At 38.1% G+C, this 21044-nt stretch overlaps 5 protein-coding genes across 6 annotated transcripts; 4 read left to right on the top strand and 1 right to left on the bottom strand.

Annotated features, from left to right (window-relative positions):
• The first annotated feature begins 643 nt into the window (after positions 1–643).
• On the top strand, positions 644–3690 carry LOC141913066 (putative G-protein coupled receptor 139). 2 transcript variants are annotated; one of them, XM_074804509.1, is made up of 3 exons: positions 644–878; positions 1125–1202; positions 1793–3690. In XM_074804509.1, exons 2-3 carry the CDS (start codon positions 1150–1152, stop codon positions 2856–2858), a joined length of 1119 nt encoding a protein of 372 aa, XP_074660610.1. In that variant the 5' UTR covers positions 644–878; positions 1125–1149; the 3' UTR covers positions 2859–3690. The 2 variants fall into 2 exon arrangements, with proteins under 2 accessions (XP_074660610.1, XP_074660611.1); XM_074804510.1 differs by lacking the exon at positions 1125–1202 and having other exon boundaries at positions 869–878.
• An 87-nt stretch (positions 3691–3777) lies between these two features.
• On the top strand, positions 3778–8794 carry LOC141913019 (uncharacterized). The gene is made up of 9 exons (XM_074804457.1): positions 3778–5352; positions 5710–5778; positions 5882–6079; positions 6785–6979; positions 7108–7183; positions 7335–7515; positions 7591–7788; positions 7913–8130; positions 8375–8794. Exons 1-9 carry the CDS (start codon positions 5247–5249, stop codon positions 8643–8645), a joined length of 1512 nt encoding a protein of 503 aa, XP_074660558.1. The 5' UTR covers positions 3778–5246; the 3' UTR covers positions 8646–8794.
• Positions 8795–8892: 98 nt separating this feature from the next.
• LOC141913020 (angiopoietin-1-like) lies at positions 8893–9888 on the bottom strand. Its single transcript, XM_074804458.1, has 2 exons — positions 9846–9888; positions 8893–9521 (listed from the first exon to the last, which is right to left on the bottom strand). Exons 1-2 carry the CDS (start codon positions 9886–9888, stop codon positions 8893–8895), a joined length of 672 nt encoding a protein of 223 aa, XP_074660559.1.
• A 3198-nt stretch (positions 9889–13086) lies between these two features.
• LOC141913021 (uncharacterized) lies at positions 13087–15456 on the top strand. Its single transcript, XM_074804459.1, has 5 exons — positions 13087–13148; positions 13397–13544; positions 14146–14343; positions 14547–14764; positions 15183–15456. Exons 1-5 carry the CDS (start codon positions 13087–13089, stop codon positions 15454–15456), a joined length of 900 nt encoding a protein of 299 aa, XP_074660560.1.
• A 543-nt stretch (positions 15457–15999) lies between these two features.
• Positions 16000–19800, top strand: LOC141913022 (uncharacterized). Its single transcript, XM_074804460.1, has 8 exons — positions 16000–16007; positions 16090–16152; positions 17475–17567; positions 17660–17741; positions 18016–18109; positions 18207–18404; positions 18797–19014; positions 19154–19800. The coding sequence occupies exons 2-8, from the start codon at positions 16104–16106 to the stop codon at positions 19428–19430; spliced, it is 1011 nt and encodes a 336-aa protein (XP_074660561.1). The 5' UTR covers positions 16000–16007; positions 16090–16103; the 3' UTR covers positions 19431–19800.
• The last annotated feature ends 1244 nt before the right edge of the window (positions 19801–21044 follow it).

The following is a 21044-nucleotide window of genomic DNA, read 5'->3' on the forward strand; positions in this document are numbered from 1 at the left end:
TAATTTCAAATGATAGGCATGATAACATTTTGTTAAGATTGATTTAGTTCATTAAACAGAGTGTCTTCAGTTCATTAAACAGAGTGTCTTTAGTTCATTAAACAGAGTTTCTTTAGATCATAAAAACAGAGTTTCTTTAGTTCATTAAACAGAGTTTATCTAGTTGAGTTTCTTTTCTGATTCAAATGTGTTAAAGAAGACTTTTAAACAATCCTTCAATACAGTGTAAAATGGATATAAGAACGATGGTGTATTTAGACTGCACAGGTTCACTGCCTGATCGTATTACGACCGAATTGAGGCATGTGTTCCAAGCTTTTAAGAACTATATACCAAATAAATCGATGTTAGACTAAGAAAGGCTTTAGTGGATAAGAAGACCATCTTTTTCCCGGGAATCTTCCGTTTTCCAAAATGGCCGCTCTAAATGTGAATTACGTGTATACACCTGTAAAGATAATGCGCCCGATTATGGATCACTTAAATTGGATTTTTTATCAGCTGCCGATCTAGCGACCGTAAAGCTTATCCGACGAGATAAAACTGAACTCTACCCGCATCACGCGATAAAACACGAAGATTGTCGTATATTCAGCCGGTATCACAATCGCGTCGATCGTTCAGTTAAACCCAAACACCGATCGACTCAACTCGCGTCATATTTGTGTTTACGGTCATTAAGCGTCTACGCTTTCAGTTATATATGAAAACCGGTGTGATTGTTCTCCGATCATTATGCATTTGTTGACGGAGCGAATTTTCACAATACGGCGCGAAAGTTTAGATTGCTAACAGCATTTGGCTAAACGTGAAATATATTAGTTGATTCTATAAGTTCATATTGGAAATGTATATTGGAAATGGTTGATACTGAACAGGTGAGTAAATGTAATCTGACATTTTATGTTTCACGTCTATTCGTTGTACAGATTTTCTTTTCTTTTTTTACGAATCAGTAAGTTAACCTTTTATGGTGTTTGAATTGTTAGGCGTTAAGTTATGCTTAAATCTTTAAAGATACACTCTTTACACCGCGTTGAATTTGTTTCATGTTATTGCTATCATCATGTTTCTATTCAATTATTCATGAGATTTAGATTGAATGTTTATCGTCATTTCCCCAGGGATTCATCCATCAGGGAACATCTGATGAGCTACCTCACTATCTCCACAATATTGCCATTTAATTCTAAACAATTGAGGTAGGTGGTTTTTCATCGTGTATTCCACTAATTGTATTACACTAATTTCTCTACAGAATGATGAGAGGATAGGCAGAGATAAACTCTAAATTCAACTGTAAAGTTTGTTTGAAAACTGCAAGAAAACTGCGATTGGGGGATTCAGGTTCTCGCGGAGGATATGATAAATTTTTCACACATTTCACTTAAAGATAAAGACCAACAAATTACTTTAAAATCCGATTATATTTAGGTGTATATGGTAAAATCGAGGGGCCGGATTTGTAGACTGCTATTACCTTTAACCCTGAGGCTTATCCAATTGAAAATGAATTGAGTTAACCCCCGGGTTAAAGGTAAAACTAGTCTATAAAACCGGCCCGTGGATTTTAGTATGAGTTGAGAATGCTTCAACCCATCCGCAGAGATTTATTTGAAATGAAGATGCGAAACATCAGTGTAACTTATTTCCGTTGCTAATCACCAATATTGCGAACCTTTGATATACACACTACATATAGACTATGACTAATGTTAATTATGTATTTTATGTATTTTATGTGCAGATGATAAAATCATGTTTTTAGTATCAGTTTACTCTTGGTTTACAGGTTGAATTACGAAGTCTACACAATGACCACGCCCATAACTGCGTCAGTGACAAGTCAACCATCCATCAAAAACTACACCGAATACCAAATCGGTCGGTTCATTTATCGCATATTCCCCGTTATTGGCATCATCGTCGCCACGATCGGCAACACGATGTGCTTGATATTGATGAACCGAAAATCACTGCGCGAATCGTCTGCTAGCGTTTACCTGTCGGCCATCGCCGTAGCCGACACTTGTACCGTCTATACCGGATTACTACCCGCCTGGCTTCAGGCGCAGTTCGACATCAACCTGGCTAAAAGAAGCACGTTTATTTGTCACCTTATGGAGTTTCTATTGTATTCGGTATCCGAGGTGGCTGTATGGTTAGTCGTGGCGTTGACTATCGACAGGTTTATATCGGTGGTTTTTCCGTTGAAGGCCCGGTATTTCTGTACGAAGAAGAAAGCGTCGGTAGCCATCGCGATTATATGCGCGTTGGCGACGATCAAGAACGTGCACATATTTTTCACGAGAGGACCCGTTCTCGACAACGCGCATCGGTGCCAGTTCCTCGAACCGTTCGAATACTTCGAGGCGTTCGTTCGGCCGTGGATCGCGTTCACGCTGTACGCGTTTTTGCCGATATCGATTATTTTCGCGTGCAACATCGCCATCGTTTATACGTTGATCAAAATCCGAAAGAAGAAACTCGTAAATCAAGCGTCGAAAAAGACCGATCGGAACAAGCGGGTTAACAGTATGACGGGCATGTTTCTGGCGATTTCGCTGACATTCCTATGTCTGATAACGCCCTCTATTAGCGTGGTAATATCGATACCGTATTGGGGAACTGGAATGCACGACCGAGCTAGATTGTATCTAACCCTCGCCGTTACTGAGATCCTCGTCTACTCAAATCATTCCGTTAACTTCGTTCTGTATTGTATCACGGGCCGTCGTTTCAGAGAAGAGTTTCTGAAGTTGTGCTCGTGTTGCCCGTCTCGGAGTAGGGTGTCTCCGGTGGATGGAACGAACCCGGGAGGCGAACTAAGTAACTCTAGAACGGCGGACAGATATTAATAAGTAGACACTCCATTAGATTCAACAAGCAATAGGAGGAACCTCGCGCTGCCAAAGTACCCCCCCCCCTCCCCTACTCTCCACCCTTCTCCCCAATACTTAGAGGGACAGGAAACTTCGAACTGTACTGAATGTTAATGGCCGATGAAAGTAACAAAGACTTTTCGACAATCAATCAGTGAGCTATTGTCATTCCTGAATATCACTCTTTAGAAATAGGCGATTTTCGAAACTGTTATGAAGATATCGGACCGTAGTTATTAATAAGCCAAACGGTCTAACAATGTATTTCCCCCGAACTGAATTTATGATAGACCCCGTCTATCCATAGTTGGTTTCTATAATCGTATTTACAATGCACTGAACTCTACCGTTTGTAATTATATTTGCGTGATTAATTATGCAGTAAAGCATGCTTGACTTTCATATTAGTGATAATCCTCCAACCAACCACCGCGAAATAGATATCATGTAGACATAACCATTACTGTAGTTCTGCTTTTTTTCTAGAAAAATTAGATTGAAAAAAAAAAACATTCAAATTTCTCGATCCAATGGGTTTGGTATAGAGGTTATTACCTGCTTTTTGCCATGACCGACGCCATATTGGTTAGCAAAAACACAATAGTTTACACATTCAAACAGACGCTCAAAATCCGTAAATCCCCTGATCATCGTTTATTGCTTTGTCATGTACGGCTAGTCTCCATAGCACTGACAGGCAAACAAACTATGACGTCACATACAAGACCTCTACAGAATCTCCTTTAGACGCTCCTCATCTGTATCGGCTTAGGTTTTCTAAGTCAAGTTGTCGGGAATCGATATTAGTTCGGTGGTTTTCAATGTTAGAACCTGTAATTGTTCCATTTTTGAAATTTCATACATAATTCGAGATATCTTGGAGTGAATAACGTTTTTTTCAAGTGCCTTCTGCTTCACGTTTGATGTTAATTTTCGATTTTACGAACCGTTTTTGCATCATTGGTTTCCTATATTCAATTTCCTCTTTGTCCATTTCCTATACGCGTAAAGCCGACCGCCTGTATATCGTAATAATTCATTATGAGATCCTGTATAGCGATATCAGACTGAGGGAACATTGCGTTGGTAGCATAGATGTAAATATTGCCAGAAAATGTCAATATTTTCAGAGACTTATTTCGTGTCGTATATATTGATTTAAGATAAAACCAAGCTGATGTATTCGTGGAGATTTTTGAGTGTCGCCACTTTCAAAGAAGGGCATTTTAAAAACGGATTTCACCTTTTCTAACAGTGGAGTTGGCAAATTACTAATTGGCGTTCAGACTGACAGCAGTGTTCAAAATAGTCACTCAGAAGGCTTCATCGCGTTCCGCCCATTTATTTTCTATAACAACTACCTCCTCTTTGGATGGATACTTCGCTAGTAAATGTAAAAACCGCCTGAATTGTCAATATTTTCATAGACTAATTTCGTGTCGCAAATATTGATTAAACATAAAACCAAGATGATGTTTTCGTGGGGGAATTCGAGTGTCGCCATTTTTAGAGAAGGGCTTATCAGATGTTTGTCGTTTGGTTAGTCATACCGGGAGGAGACACAAACACACGCGGAAACACTCCCGGATATACGGCTTATGAACGGGATGTATTTATTTCATCGTGACCTCGTGGGAGGGTGGGGCATTGTTGAATTGACCATTCAGCGGAAAATCGCATAGTCTGGGCAGTTTTTATCCGTATCTAGGTATACGGACTCAAGATGTTCAAGTGCCCTTTGGAAAATAGAGAAAAAAAACATAAACGCATCAAATACCCGATGTACTATCAAATACATCGGGTTCGGATAAACAAAATACGATGTATTTGTTGCACTGACCAGTCTGATTGCAACATGGTCGCATGGGGCTTTTTGGATGAACATATGAAACTTACGCAATAAGTGAATCAAGTCAATTCTGAAAATGAAATAGCCACGTTCAACACAAGTATACCGTGCAGCAGAGTTTTTGAATCATAAGAGTCCAACCCACGTTTTGGGAAATACTTCCGTCAATGAATTATATGAATTCTTACAACGATTCCCTTCGCGATAGAAGCGGCTATTCCTATAAAATATTTTGAAATACGAGATGCTCGAATCTGACGATTGCGTGTACGAAAATTGCAGCGCGCGTGGACACCTGTGAAATTGAAAAATTCTTGTTGATTGAATCAAGATTTACCACAAAAACAACTCGATTTTATTACAATTCATTATATGGCGATTAATATCATTCATCAAGTATAGATAATTTGATTAAAGTTTCCTGAGATTGCTCTGCCGTGTATCACGACCTGGTTATTATTGAAATGGATTCGTTTCGTGTTATTTGAGATAATGATGTAATAATTACTCGAGTAATGACACAGATCGAGTATAAAGACGCTTGTTACTTCACGCAAGTCTTCGTCGAAAAGCTTCGTCTTCTTGGAGAAATATCAACCGCAAGAGCTGATACATCGTTAGGTGGGTTCGACGCATCATTGAGATTTTCAGTTATCAGTGTCGATATTACCGTATCGACGTTATGACTATGTATTTCGAACACATCACATGCATATCACATGTTATTTGGCTGATATACAAATGGTAAATTATTTCATTAAAAGATAGTACTCCAAATTATAAATTCCATTAGTACGATATCCATAAGAGTAGTTTTAAGCCTGAAATACCCTCCACCCTGATACAATACTTATTCAGCAAAATTCGGCAAAATAGTAACATCACTAAAGAGATGGTTGCCTAAATTGCCAACTCATTCTTGGGCCTTTTTTAAAGAAAGTTTTCTCGATGTATAAAAGATTGGAGTTTTCTTTGTAGAAATGGACGTTGATTTTCTACGCTCACTAATACTGGTGATTATATCAGTTTCTGTCGTCGATTCAAATCGTAAGTTTGATAAAAATTCATTCTTTACATTCCGAAATCTAAATGACAATTTATCACGTACCAATGTTAATGATTTCTGAAATGTATTGATTATTACGATTAGTTTATTCGCCGTGTGGTAATTATCCATTCGTACGGAATTCGGCCGGAGCCGAGATCATCGCTGATTGTGATGTAGCCGATAGATTCATGGAGGTGAAATATACCTGCCAAGACGGCTACACATTACGAGACGATGTTGATACGATAAAGTGTGATGAAAATACGGGTCGCTGGTCGCCGAAACCGGCGTGCTGTAAAGGTTCGTATTTATGGAATAGAACCAACTCTTTAGCTTTAACTTCTTTATAAAAGAATAACACGTTTTTCGGGATTTTCTAATTTCGTATTTTTTGAGTAATTCTCTGAGCTTTCTTTCCAAAGACATCGTCTAAGCACATCTAGATCCTGTTGCTATATTGGTAGAGGATCTTATCTGTATACGAAATATTCAACATCTGTTTGATATGCTACGGATCAAACTCTTGGCCCGAAATAGCCAATTCCTTTTCGGATCCACTCTAGAGTCGAAATATTCCTACGCAACTAACGACGACATAAAATATTTCAACATACGTCTATTAAAGTACTGTGGCTGGGACTTGGTCAGTAACAGATTTATTTTAGGTGCAGTTTTTAATGAGTTAATCAGGTGAATGGTTCCCATTGACCGGATTGAAGTTACGTAACATAACATATAAACACTATACATTACTAAAAACTTTATTCAAAAAAATCATTCAGCAATAGATCTACCTAAGTGTAGAATTATAAGATCGGACTGGGGCCAGGAAACTAAGCACTCCACACATGATTTTTAGTTAAAATATAAAACCTGCAATCACGAGATCAAAAAGTTATTCAACAAACAAAAAGCCAAACAAGAAAACTCCCCTGCCCTTAAAAGATTCAGGGATGTATTTCTCAATATAATGAATTGATATGTTTATGTCTGTATTTCTATTAGATGGCATTACTGACTGTATATCCAGACGTTCTATAAGTAACGGATACCGCGCGTCTCATACGGATAAAACATGCGGAGGATCAGTGAACTACGCTTGCAGTGATTCTTACAGACTATTCGGAAATCACTTGGTCACCTGCGAATACGAAGCCGATACAAATACAAACGTCTGGTCAAATCGTCCGTTTTGCATCCGTAAATATATTTACGAGTAAAATTAATTTCTCTCTTCACTGGAGAAGAAAAAAATGTGTGAATTTATTTGGACATACTGAGAACGAATAAACTGTTGATATTTGAGATATCGTCTTCACGTTTTTCAGAAAATGCTGATAAGATGCAACTCACTCCAAGTCGCTACGTCGCATATATAAAAGGAGATAGTCGGCTTATGCTGACGTAAGTAAACGTTTTGCCAGATAAATCTTATTCGTTTACTCCTCTGTATATTGGACATTTCGATTGCTATTACATACATTTTCGTTTATTCTAATTTTCTTGGGATGCCATAACCATTTCCTCTAGTTAAACGAAACTAAACTCAACTCAGAAAAAAGTCTCAGTATCCAATCAAAATTTCCAGAGTCCCACACGGCGGTTATATCAGAGCGGATGAGATAACACCACGGGTAGAAGCAGCGTGCCTGGATTCGAGCGATAATTGTCAATATATCGAAGGTTGCAGTAATCCTGAATCCGATAGTGTTTGTAAGAAACGTAAAATTTTGTCCGTAAGTATTATAGGCAAAGTTTTAACCCAAACCCAGTAAATTTGCTTCGTACCTAGATATCTTGAATTCGTTCAGGATTCGTGTACGATGGAAATTACTTTCGATGTCGCTCACTACTTAAAAGAAGACTTTAACATCTCGGCGACGGTAGTTGCGATTTTAATGCATCGGAGTCGACTGGATGCGAATCGGTATCCCGACGAAGGACCTTATGAACACGAGCGTGAAGCTGCTAAAAAAGCTTTCGAAGAATACGCGGATATCATAAAATCGGTGAGACACTTATTGACATATAAAATATTGGAATTGTTTATTAATATGAAATTGATATTTTGCGTGAAGAACTTGTAGAAAATATGCAGAATTGATTTCTTAATTTTTTGTTATTTATTTACAGATGATAAACACTACCCCGGATAAAAGTGGTCTGTTGCTGGACGTACATGGACATGCACAGAATTCATGGTTGCAGCTTGGTTACACTATATCTTCCTCCGAATTGAGCAGTAGTTCTCCCGATCCGAATAAATCTTCGATTAGAAACTTGTTCGGTAAATACAACTCAAAAACCGGACGCGATTTCAAAAGCTTACTTATCGGAGACAAGAGTTTCGGGTAAGAAACATACATAGAGCTCCACACTAGCTGGGGAAAACTATCCCATTTTATACGAGATCTTATTCCAAACGTTTACCTTGGTATCAGGTGAGATCGGGCTGCTGAATAGCTGATGTTCGAATCTAAATCTTTATCGTGAACCCTCAACTTATCACATTGGTTCAGCATACAACTATGTTCTTAGTCTTGAGATGGTTTAAAATCAATAGTTTTTTAATGGACATTTTGTGTATATTTCTAGTCACTATCTACAACAAGAGAACACGCCCGTCGATTCAATACCGTCACCTAAATATCCAACACAGGAAAGCGACGACAATAAACGAACGTACACCCTAACCGGCGGTTATACCACTCAGAGATATGGACGCGATCACCCAACTTTTAGCGCTATCCAACTCGAATTCCCGAAATCAGTCCGGGATTCTTCGAATGACTGCAAGGATACCGATAACTATCGCAGGAAGGTCTCAGCCGCTATTGCTGCCTTTTACAAGTATCATTACGAATAGAAATGTCCTCTCTCCTATTTCATCTTAGTGTATGAGAATAGATTATAAGAATAAACTCCAATCAAACGGCAAATAAGAAAAACTAAAATTATCTTTTGGTAGTTTTTTTTGTTTATATTCGAAGTTTGAATAACGTAGTATCACAACTTTAACTGACACTGACATTTATCATGATGTTCCAATCAATAAATGGCATAGATCTTACAAAGAACTGCGTCAGTTTATCTTCATTCTAACGAACAATTTTCTAGTCGATCTGGATAAGAATCATGATGATGTAGTTGATTAGCAAGTCGGTGTAGTTCAACCACGTAAACGATTCACCGGTAGGTCTGGTTTTCGAGCACTTGTTATTATACCACCATCCACCGCCTATCAACGACGCGCAGTTCTGTTCGTCTGAATTATCATTATCCTCGTCGAACGTGCTGAAATACGAGCCATTGAAATCTAGATCCCGGTCGGTCGTATTGATCTGAGACAGCACCCAGCTCGCTTTGAACGACGCCTTGTACTTGTTCGACTCGTTTGCTACGCGGAAATGTTCGCAAAAACTCTGAAGCAACTTGTCTTCGATAATGACATCGATTTTCAGCATGAAATGCTTTTCCGGGTTCGAATTGACGATCATGTATAGATTTTCGTTACCGAGCCAATAACTGCGAACTCCAGTACCGAATCCGTATTTGTACTCGACCCACGATCTGTTGAATCCGCCATTGCTGTAACGGGACAGGACGATAGTGGCGCAAGTTCGCGCGTACTCGAAAAAATAGCACAACACACTAACTGATGACGGCGATAACCGAGGCTTTATAAACACCGTTCTATAACCAGCGGTTGAAAATGTACCAGCTCTTACGTAATCATCACATTCTGAAATGAAAATATATCAAGTTAGGCTAAAAACGATACCTTGTTTCTCCTAGAATATGCACATGCTTAATGGTTACAAGTTTTTAACTTCTCCTGGTATCCATCGACTTATATTACATTACCGTATTATTATCTGTAATTTTCTAATGTAATTTAATTCATAAATAAAGAATAATAATATAATTTGTAATCAGTTCATTTCCATAGCTGCCGGGTCTGTTATGGTTAGTTAGCTCGATCATGATTTTTAAAAAGTTCAAGTTCGGCAAAAATGAGAAACAAGGTATAAATCTTTTTTAACCTTATTTGATATAGTTCTATCACCTTCAGAGGCGTTCTGTTCTTCGTTAACGCGTAATGGTTCCATCCTCCTATTTTGAGGTCCAATGTGATAAACTCAAAACTGTTTGGAGTATGATTTGACTTCAGAGTTAAATAAAACATTGGAAATGAACTATTTTCAGAAAAAAAAACTTCACAGTTGAAATGGTTCCTGATTTATCGAATTCGCGTAGAATGAAGTCGGGTGTTATCATATTTTTACCTGTAGCCAGTATTTCACATTTCTGCCCGGTGTAAGATGGTGCACATATGCATGACATACCAGTACGATTCAGCGTTCCTCCATTCAGACAGGGGTTATCCTAAAGATTTCGACAAACGTACATTTTATAGATACGGTAAGGTACATTAGACATGTAATACTACTAGACGAAGGACTGCTTCGAAGCAACGGTTAGCTTATGTACAAGAAAGCAGCCCTAGAAAAGATAGAAAATACAATAAGGTAAAGAGGTGAGAAGAATAATTGAATAGGAAACGAAAAGGAACGACTTACCAAATAAAATGTCTTCCAACCGCTTCTGTCAGCCTCGCACCGCGAATCAGAAGCGGTATCTTGCAGCTGTTGACAGTTGTTGGTTGTCTCAGTTTTTGAGAATTTAATTCCCTTACATCGATCGTGAATTGCGCAGTATCTCGTACACTCGATCAGACTCCGAGCAGTTGTTATTAGACTCCTCCTGGTCGCGGTCGATGCTACGTTTATTGCCGGTTGAACGACGCATTGTGTCCTGCGAAAATGCAGTCGCGCTACGTCAAGAGGAGCGAAGTCTGCAAATACTCGAGCGCACAGAGTGCTAGCATACATAAGCGTTAATGAAAGAAATTTGCAATTGAACATCTTCAGGTGAAAGTAGGACCTTTAAGAAATGCAAGATTCCAATCCAGAGGCTAACTAATGACTGAATGGCACACGTTTTGTTCCAACGATTTTATCAATGTAGTTTTTCTGTTTTGCCCGTTAAACTGAAAGAGCGATTTATCCCAAGTTGTCAGAACACGAGAACAATGCAAATTTGCGAGATAATCTATGATTCAAATCGAGCTCATAAATTTCACATTAATCCAAACGTATTGATGTTTAATGGCGTGACGTTTGTAACCCAAGTATCTTACGTATACAAATCTTATATTCATGCTTGGGTCTCACAAGTTTTAGCAAACCATGTAAAAGAATTACATGAATTCTTACAACTTCCTCGTGAAAGAGGTATACTTTACGCTAAAACATAAGATCCTTAAATTGGTCGATTGTATGTGCGAAAATGTTTTTAGCACGCGTGGACACCTGCGAAATTGAAAAATTCTTGTCGATTTAATAAAGATTTACCACGAAAAAACGATTGTATTACAAGAATGATTTATATCGTACATGTTATAGACGATTTGATTAAAGAATCCTGATATTTTTCTCTGCCTCGCATCACGATTCGGTTATTGAAAATTGATCTATTTCGTGTTATATTTGATAATGATGTGATAATTACTCGAGTAATGGCACAGATCGTTTCGTTAATATCGAGTATGTAATGTATAAAAAGACGCTTGTTACTTCACGCAAGTCTTTATCGAAAAGCTTCGTCTTCTTGGAGAAATATCAACCGCAAGAGCTGATACACCGTTAGGTGGGTTCATCGAAAACTATCATTATTTTCAGTTATCAGATATGTTCGCCGTTTCGGTGTTATGTCCATTTTTAGGCCTCTTTTTCACCTCTATCACGTAATACAGACTGTAGTATGAACTTAAACATATCATTGAAACATAGTTCTAATGTCGTTCTAATGCAATTTTTAAAAAAGAAAGAAATGCTATGAAGAATAATAGAAGTATTTTGTAGGCCTGAATAGCCTCCGCTCTTACTCTACAAAATGATAACGTCACTAGCCTAAAGATGCTAGCTTAATTTGCCGATTGTTTCTCGGAAATTTCTTGGTTTTCTCAATGTATAACAGATAGCAATTTTTCAGAAATGGACGTTGGTTTTCTACACTCGCTGATACTGGTAGTGATATCAGTTTCTGCCGTCGATTCAAGGCGTAAGTTCGATAAACATTCATTCTTAACATTCCGAGATGTGAACGACAAACTATCACGTACCAATGTGAATAATTTCTGAAATGTATTGATTTTTACAAATAGTTTATTCGCCGTGTGGTAATTATCCATTCGTACGGAATTCGGCCGCAGCTCAGATCATCGCTGATTGTGATGTAGCTGATAGATTCATTGAGGTGAAATATACCTGCCAAGACGGTTACACATTACGAGACGATGTCGATACGATAAAGTGCGATGAAAATACGGGTCGCTGGTCGCCGAAACCGGCGTGCTGTAAAGGTTCGTGTCAGTATCGATATGATTATAAGGAATGGAATATGGAGCATTCATAACTTTCAGTTCTTTATGAAAGTATTCCCCAAAGACACGTAAAGACACATTTTTCTTAGAATTGTCTACGAGTTTTTCCGATCAGAATTATTTCTCGGGGATTCCTTGCACATATATAAGATTCACGGTGAACAAAAACACTGACCGAAATTTAAAAAAAGAAAATACCCCTGGTGTCCCCGGGATGTATCCTTAGTTAGATTTGTGGAAAGAAATATTGCCCAATTGTCTAAATACATCTCAATCCAGTTTCTAAATATGAAGAGTGGAATCGGGTCCCATCCGTATACAAAACTACACCATATGTTTGATAATAAAATGATGTGTATATTGCTGTATTTCTATTAGATGGTATTACTGATTGTACATCCAGACGTTCTATAAGTAACGGATACCGCGCGTCTTATACAGATAAAACATGCGGAGGATCAGTGAACTACGCTTGCAGTGATTCTTACAGACTATTCGGAAATCACTTGGTCACCTGCGAATACGACGCCGATACAAGTACAAACATCTGGTCAAATCGTCCGTTTTGCATCAGTAAATATATTCGTGATGATAAATGATCAATTTTTTCTCTTCGCTGAAATGAATAGATAGTGGACATTTCGATGAATAATATAGAAATGATAGATCACTTACAAAAAGTCTGAAAGTCTGTAAGCCTGCCAATGCGCCTGAAAGAAGTATCTCTAAGGGGAGTGGCCTGGAAATGGAAAGATTAACTCGTTATATCGGGGGGACGAAACTGCATAAAATCGGTAGACTTAACTGAGAATAAATCAACAGTAGATATTTGAGATATCGTCTTTCAGAAAATGCCGATAAGATGCAACTCACTCCAAGTCGCTACGTCGCATATATAAAAGGAGATAGTCGGCTTATGCTGACGTAAGTAAAAGTTTTAACTGGTTTATTTTCATTCGACGTCTTTTTTCCGATAAACGTTTTTATTGACTTGTCTATTTGACATGCGGGTTGCCTGAGGTAGCCCGCAAAGTTTACACGTGTCACAGTTATATTCCTTCAAATGACAGTCAACTAACTGCGATGTTTTTACATCAGTTGACTTCTTGCACTTGGCGAATTCGCGCATTACCTTTATATAATCCAGAAAAATATCCATTTGATATTTCCAGAGCCCCTCACGGCGGTTATAACAGAGCGGATGAGATAACACCACGAGTAGAAGCAGCGTGCCTGGATTCGAGCGGGAATTGTCAATATATTGAAGGTTGCAGTGATCCTGTATCCGATAATGTTTGTGAGAAACGTAGAATTTTGTCTGTAAGTATGGGCGAAGTATGGTGGCTGATAAGGCCCAAATACAATAATTTTCACTCGACCTCGAAATAATAGAAAAACACAAAAAGAAACTTATAGAGCAAAAACGAACTTTTCGTTATTGCTAGGGCGCAAAAACGAAATATTATAGAGCAAAAACGAACATATTCGTTTTTGCTCTGTGATTTTTCGTTTTTGCGCCCTAGCAAAAACAATAATTCAATAGAGCAAAAACGAAAGTTCGTTTTTGCTAGGGCGCAAAAACGAATAATATGGAGCAAAAATAAAAAATCATAGAGCAAAAACTAATATTTTCGTTTTTGCGCTATAATATTTCGTTTTTGCGCGTTAAAATTCGTTTTTGCGGGGTAGCAAAAACGAATTTTATGGCGCAAAAACGAAAATTCGTAGAGCAAAAACGTTTTTTTTCGTTTTTGCGCTATAATATTTCGTTTTTGCTCTATAGGTTTCGTTTTGCATTTTTCTATAATCGAGGTCGTGTAAAAATTAATGCATTTGGCCCTTATCAGCCACCATAGTGAAGTCTTCACCCAAAACCCAGTAAATGATTATAGATCAAACAAATCCTATTGAATTCGTTCAGGATTCGTGTACGATGGAAATTACTTTCGACGTCGCTCACTACTTGAAAGAAGATTTCAACATCTCGGTAACGGTGGCTGCAATTTTACTGCATCGCAGTCGACTGGACGCGAATCGTTATCCAGACGAAGGACCTTATGAACACGAACGCGAAGCTGCTAAGAAAGCTTTCGATGAATACACGGACATCATAGAATCGGTGAGAGATTTTTGTAAATTTGACAATATTGAAAATATTGGATAATAGTTCTTGAGTAGGTAATAGATTTCCTGCTTGAAGAACTTGTAGAAAATACACCAGAAGAAACTAATAGAAAATTGACTTTGTAAAATGGTTGAAATGAGGAAAACGGAGAACGCATATTTTTCACGGTATAAATATCTTTATTTTTGATTATTTAGATGATAAACAGCAGCGCGGATAAACGTGGTATAATGCTGGACATGCATGCACAGGCGAAGAATTCGTGGTTGCAGCTTGGTTACACTATATCTTCCTCTGCTTTGAACAATGGATCCCCCGATCCGAATAAATCTTCAATTAAAAACTTGTTCGAAAAATACAACTCTAAAACCGGACGCGATTTCAAAAGCCTACTGAACGGAGATAAGAGTTTCGGGTAAGAGAAACTATTAATCGAATATCAACATAAACCCACCGTCCTGACAAGGTCATTAGTCCAGGGTATCCTCGCTTGCAAGGGTTTGATTACCTACCGCCGAAGCTACCTTGGCCAAAGACCTTCTTTGGTCTATTTATGGACTTAAGTCCATGGTCTATTACACCGCCCAGGATTTCTTGGGTGAGCCGGTTGCCGCTAAGCGGCCACCAGTTTATATATGTATTATAAGCGATTAGATACGAAAATTAGTCCAGGGGTTTTTTCACCATGAGGTGAGATCAGACTAGGCTGCCTAAGAGCGAATTTGTGTCTTTATCGCAGACCTTGAAGGTATCACTATGTTCAATACCGGCTTCATTTTTATCGTCGTAATAATCCATGATCTTAATGCAACGTTTTTTTGTGTATCTTCTAGTCACTATCTACAAGAAAACATACCCGTTGATATAATCCCGTCACCCAAATATCCAACACAGGATAGCGACGACAATGATCCGAAGCGAGCATACTCACTAACCGGTCATTATTTCTGTAAGGTCTATGGACGCGATCATCCGACTTTTAGTGCCATCCAGTTGGAAATACCGAAATCAATGCGGGATTCTTCGAACGACTGCCAGGATACCGATAACTATCGCAGGAAGGTCGCAGCCGCTATAGCCGCTTTTTACAAGTATCATTACGAATAGAAACGTCCTCTCTCTTATTTCATCTTAGTGTATGAGAATAGATAATAAGAATAAACTACAATCTCTAAACAGCAAATAAGAAAAAGTAAAACTATATTTTGTTTTTTTTTTGTTTATATTCGAAGTTGGAAACCTTGCTGATTTATTGCAGTTATTATAAATGTAACCATTATGTAACTTATAAAGCGTATTACTATTTCATAATCAACTGTAATCTATTCAGGAATAAAGATAGTATAGTTATAGTAGGAATAACGTGAACCTGCAATACAACTTTATCAGACACCGACACTATTGATTATATCCGTTCTAATCGGGACTGTATTTTCCCGTATCTCATTGAAGTAGATCCAGATCGATACACATTTATCAGAAAGTACGTGATGGTATTAAACTTGTTTGCGACAGGTGTATTTTATTCCGTACAATAGAAATCATAATGTCAACGGTAAAAACGGTAGAAGACATCTGCTGTGTATTCATACTTATCAATTAGATCTACAATAAATCGGGTATAATATAGTCACGCCGTATACACAAATCTGTAAATTGTGAGTTTGCCTATATAGGTAAAAAGCACATTCATCTCTGAAAATGGGGTTTCGTTCTGTCTGTCAGGTTTAATATATTCAGGTTCAACAAACGATATGTTTAGGAGATATTTACTGTTTTTCCTAGTGGCACTATTCATCTCACGTAAGTAGGGCAATATACAGAGATCGATCCCGGCTTCGCCTTCCGTGTCGTTGATATGAAGAGAAACCCTTATTCTCGTGAACTGTCTGTCTGTCAGCAGTCAGTGTCTGTCTTACAGCAACTTACTTTCGTAAATAATAAGTCGGTCTTGAAGAAACTTGGGTACGGGGGTCTAGTCATGCAGTGCAAAAAATAGGCCCAGTGCGATGTTTAGCTACGAAACTAGGCACTAGAAACTCTTTTTCATGGAAGTGACCTTGAAGATGACCTCCAAACTGAGGAACAGGTTTGAAATTCAAAAAGTCGACAAAATTTGGCCATGGGTCCGCGATACAACAAATCAAAAATGCAATGGGAACTTACGCGTGGTAATTTCGGAGTTTGAGTCTGAACCCGAGAACTGCTGTCGCCTATGTACAGGATAATCGGAATAACTTTTTTGGATGCGAAGTGAGAACTGTGTTCTGAATGCAAAATAACATCGTTCGACGGAACCATGTCGCGGGTTCATCGACCAATATAATGAGAATTCATGATTGACTGATCCAGCTCCTTATTTAGCTCCAGTTCAAAATAGAAATATAACCTGATTGTTTTCCATCTGACTGGCAAAAATAAGCCTAACGATAACAAAGATACGTGGACGTTGCAAAGACGTTTTTATCTTTTTCGTATGAGTTCTACAGACGTTACGTATGATTTAAACAATATTGCTCTAGATAAGGGTCACTCGACATGCGTAGATTTTTTCCAATATTTCGAACCATATATTCGATATCAATTTTTACCCGTTTGAACGAAGTTTGTATCATTAGTAAACAAATAGTTAATCAACTCATAAGATAAAAACCCACTATTTACAAATTAAAAGAAATCAAAAATCGAGAATTTATTAATTGAAACAATCTAAAATAAGAACACGACGTACACCTGACGATGATCTCTAGTGTGAGATCGTAACGTCGTGTTCTTATAGAGACTAGAGATTCACGCGGTTTGAATGTTGCTGTAACTGTCAAAATCCATTCATGGACAGATGAAATAAGATACAACACACATCACGGATAGTTTTTAAAAAAAGAGAAAAAAATGACCCAACAATACGGGACAAAAGTACCCTAACAAAATGGCGGCTAGCAACTGTAAAATGGTTTATTAATAAATTCACGATTTTAGATTTCTTTTAATTTGTAAATAGTGGGTTTTTATCTTATCATCTGTTCATCTCGTTTGAGTGTGGTTATCGTACCATTAGTTAATCAACCCGTTTGAAACGAAATAAGAAGCCAATTCGCCGGAAATGCGTATGTTATTTTTTTCAGAATATTCCACGTTGTTATATCTGCTTTCGACGTGTCGCGTTTATTGGAACAAGAAACTACCTCGGGATATCAGAATATCCAAATACTCAGCAGGTATATTATACTTACACTTTACACGCTACTAAATAGTGTTTATGAAATACCCAGTTATTTATGAGACGTCTTTATCAACTCTTTTACCTAAGAAATGGAAAAAGTCACACTGTTGAGTCGAACTCCGAGTCGCTACGTGGCATACAGACAAGGCGATAGTCAACTCATATTGACGTAAATATCATTAGATTTGAGATGGATTCTAAAGGTTACCGGACCCCTTTGATCTTTTTTCATGTTATCGACTTAGTACTATATTGTACTTCGGGGGCTGCGGTGACGTAGACCAGTTTTTCATAAAGCCAGACCTAAAAGTTCTGCGCTGTTTGTATATCTATAGATGAAACTAAATATTTTCCCATATATGTAGTTTCTGTACTTTTGTTTTGAGTCCAAGGGAGTTTTATACCCGTTATTCAAAGTGCATCCTACACTGCAACTATTTCAGAGCTCCTCACGGAGGTTATAATAGGGCTGATGATATCCGACGACGTGTAAGGAAGGGCTGCCGTAATGGAAGTTTTTGTTACAACGATAAGGCTGTACGTGACGTATTCCAAAGGAATTATAGTTTGGGTATTCGTAATTTCAACTGGTGCAACTGGTCTTTGGAGAAGAGCCCGATTGTTATATTTTCAGGATTCGTGCACTATTGAAATGACTCTCGCAATTGCTCATTATCTGAAGGTCGATCATGATATTCGAGCGACTGTTGTTTTAATGCTGTTACATCGCAGTCGACTGGATGCGAATCGTTACGAGGACCAGGATCGTTACGAGGACGAACAGAAAGCCGCTGAAACGGTTTTTGACGAATACACTGACATCATAAAATCGGTGAGACGGGAGCACATCAGCTCCATACAATTTGTATTTAACCGAAATTAATAGCTTTAGTATGACAGAAATTGTCTTCATAGAATAGCTTCATAGAATAGGTACGCACTGCGAAATGCACTGTTCAAACGACCACCATATTAAATCAGTCAGTGAACTTATTGAATTTGTATTGGAATTGAATACGCAGGATCTGATGACGTCGCCATTTTATGTATATATTGCGTTTAAGAAAATATTTTGACGCCGGTCATATCCTTACTTATAAATGACTTATCTATTGGAATTGCATATCCTGAATGTTAACGTTACATGCATATAATGTTATATGCATGCACGCTATCATAGTTATTGCTCCTGGTTGTGGGGTTTTCCACTTACTTTCGTTTTAGGCCATAAGCAGAACTAGCGGCAAAAACGGTCTCATATTGGATATACACGGTCATTTACGGAACAACTGGGTCCAGATGGGATATGCTGTTCCGTCGCGATTACTGAATCGTGGAAAAATCGACTCGAACCATACGTCGATAAGAAACCTATACAGAACGTATCGTAGAAAAACCGGCCGTGGTTTTAAGAGTTTGTTGAGCGGGGATAAGAGTTTGGGGTAAGAAATCGTGAAATAAGACATTCATTTTCTCATTTAGATCGTTGTGCTTTTTACATTTAACAAACAGTCTAGTATTCCGCAAATATTATTCGACTAGGTTTTGATCAACGATAATCATCATTACAATGTTTTCTAGTCACTATCTACAACAAGAGAACACGCGCGTTGATTTAATACCGTCACCTAAATATCCAACGCAGGAAAGCGACGACAATAACCCGAAACGAACGTACACACTAACCGGCGGTTACACCAGTAAGGTGTATGGACGCGATCATCCGACTTTTAACGCTATCCAGCTCGAATTCCCGAAATCAGTCCGGGATCAGCCGAACGGGTGCCAAGATGTGAATGACTATCGCAGGAAGGTCGCGGCCGCGATTTCCGCATTTTATCGCTATCATTTTGAATAGAGAACTCAACCAGTGATGAATTTCCAGCGATTTAACTTTACCGCGCGTTGTTCCTGAGTGATTTCTGGTAATTAGTCAGAACACATTTTCATAAACCGATCCAATAAAACAACGATAAAACAATGGATGAAAATGATCCAATTACGTTTCGTGGAGCTGTTGCTGTTGATGACGGATGAATTGCACAAATTGTGGCTACAGAAACAATAAACAGCTGTGTAATGACCATGTGTGAACTTACGACAACCATCTGTGAAATTGAGCCCAAAGATTTGGTTGTCCAGATAGCATCCACGCACGGCAGCTATAATGTATACTGAAAAAACATTAAAACAAGTATAAGTGCAATGAAGGTGAAAAAAAGATCTTTACCGATAAACTGGAAGTTTCTTTTTTACTAGAGAATTAGTGTTGAATCCGGAGATGTTGTTAATGGTCTTACGCGCGACAAATGAATTATTGTCATTATTGTCATACGTCTAATACTTTATACAGTTTATATATATAGATATGAGAATCCCACAATAATATCGAAAAATTTTCATTGAGCTAGAAGTTGATTGAACGTTTCGATTATATTCCGGTAGTCATCTTCCTCCTGAAGATCTGAAGATGACTAATAAAATTTAGTCGATACGTTGAATAAACTAGGCCTACTAGCTCAAGGAAACAATTTCGGACTTTTTTATTGTGGTATTTTCTATGGATGATCTTTATGGTAGTGTTTTATCAACGGTGATATTATGAGATATATTGAGAACACCTTCAAAGATAAATGAAATAATTTGTATTTCAACCCGACGAGCTCAATGAATGGTGTGAGCCTACACTTACAATTTTCTCGATTCGGATATTGCACTTGTACGGCGCATGTTTTGACGTGACGCCCGCATCGAGTGGGCACTATTTTCCACGGATTAAAAGGGTAACCGCAGCCTGGATTGACCGTGCTAACACACCGATAACACATGATACACGCTACACCTGTGAACAGAACAAGCGAAATCAACTTTATTAAAAATGGGACAAGAGATGTCTAAGAATTATCCAGTGCATTTTCATACAACTTCTGGGCACTTGAGGGACATTGAAGAAAATATAAACTAAATCTCGTGCTGCGGACCGCTGTCTTATAAGTTTCGAAAAAGTGCCCTGAAAAATATTACCATTGAATTTTTAAAGGGGCACTGGAAAATTGTGACAGCTCCCGTCTCGATCCACCCCTGACTGACAACCTGAGATGACCGATCTTGTTTTAAAATCTTTGAATGAATGTATGAAGTAAAATGAGGTAGACTTTCTCGTTTTAGCCTATACTATAGCTTTTTCAGTCAAAAAGCCAAAAATGTATCATACCTCAGGAACAAAAGGGTATTTTCAATATTAATATTACCAGCAAATGATTTTGTTTTTCGAGAACAACATTTTTACATTACGGCATATGAATCGCAGACGGTAGATATTGACAATTTGAGATTTGCAATGTCACTCCCATTCTCTCTACGGGGTTCACCATTTTCTCATCCACCCGCCGGCAATGCGCTTCTACCAACACCAGAGAGTCGCTTTGATGCTTCGAAGCGCTCTCTCAAATTCAAAGCTACCAAAAACGTT

The sequence above is a fragment of the Tubulanus polymorphus genome, chromosome 11 (assembly GCF_964204645.1).
Source record: "Tubulanus polymorphus chromosome 11, tnTubPoly1.2, whole genome shotgun sequence".
NCBI lineage: Eukaryota > Metazoa > Nemertea > Palaeonemertea > Tubulaniformes > Tubulanidae > Tubulanus > Tubulanus polymorphus.

Coding starts and splice junctions, on each gene's coding strand:
- LOC141913020 (XM_074804458.1), bottom strand. CDS start 9,888: ATGGAACCATTACGCGTTAACGAAGAACAGAACGCCTCTGAAG. Junction 9,522..9,845: donor AGAACAGAACGCCTCTGAAG/GTGATAGAACTA, acceptor TTTTCATTTCAG/AATGTGATGATTACGTAAGA.
- LOC141913021 (XM_074804459.1), top strand. CDS start 13,087: ATGCAACTCACTCCAAGTCGCTACGTCGCATATATAAAAGGAGATAGT. Junction 13,545..14,145: donor AGAAACGTAGAATTTTGTCT/GTAAGTATGGGC, acceptor GAATTCGTTCAG/GATTCGTGTACGATGGAAAT. Junction 14,344..14,546: donor ACACGGACATCATAGAATCG/GTGAGAGATTTT, acceptor TTGATTATTTAG/ATGATAAACAGCAGCGCGGA.
- LOC141913066 (XM_074804509.1), top strand. CDS start 1,150: ATGAGCTACCTCACTATCTCCACAATATTGCCATTTAATTCTAAACAA. Junction 1,203..1,792: donor TTTAATTCTAAACAATTGAG/GTAGGTGGTTTT, acceptor CTTGGTTTACAG/GTTGAATTACGAAGTCTACA.
- LOC141913022 (XM_074804460.1), top strand. CDS start 16,104: ATGTTTAGGAGATATTTACTGTTTTTCCTAGTGGCACTATTCATCTCA. Junction 17,568..17,659: donor AATATCCAAATACTCAGCAG/GTATATTATACT, acceptor CTTTTACCTAAG/AAATGGAAAAAGTCACACTG. Junction 19,015..19,153: donor AGCGGGGATAAGAGTTTGGG/GTAAGAAATCGT, acceptor AATGTTTTCTAG/TCACTATCTACAACAAGAGA.
- LOC141913019 (XM_074804457.1), top strand. CDS start 5,247: ATGACACAGATCGAGTATAAAGACGCTTGTTACTTCACGCAAGTCTTC. Junction 5,353..5,709: donor AAGAGCTGATACATCGTTAG/GTGGGTTCGACG, acceptor TTTTCTTTGTAG/AAATGGACGTTGATTTTCTA. Junction 7,516..7,590: donor AGAAACGTAAAATTTTGTCC/GTAAGTATTATA, acceptor GAATTCGTTCAG/GATTCGTGTACGATGGAAAT.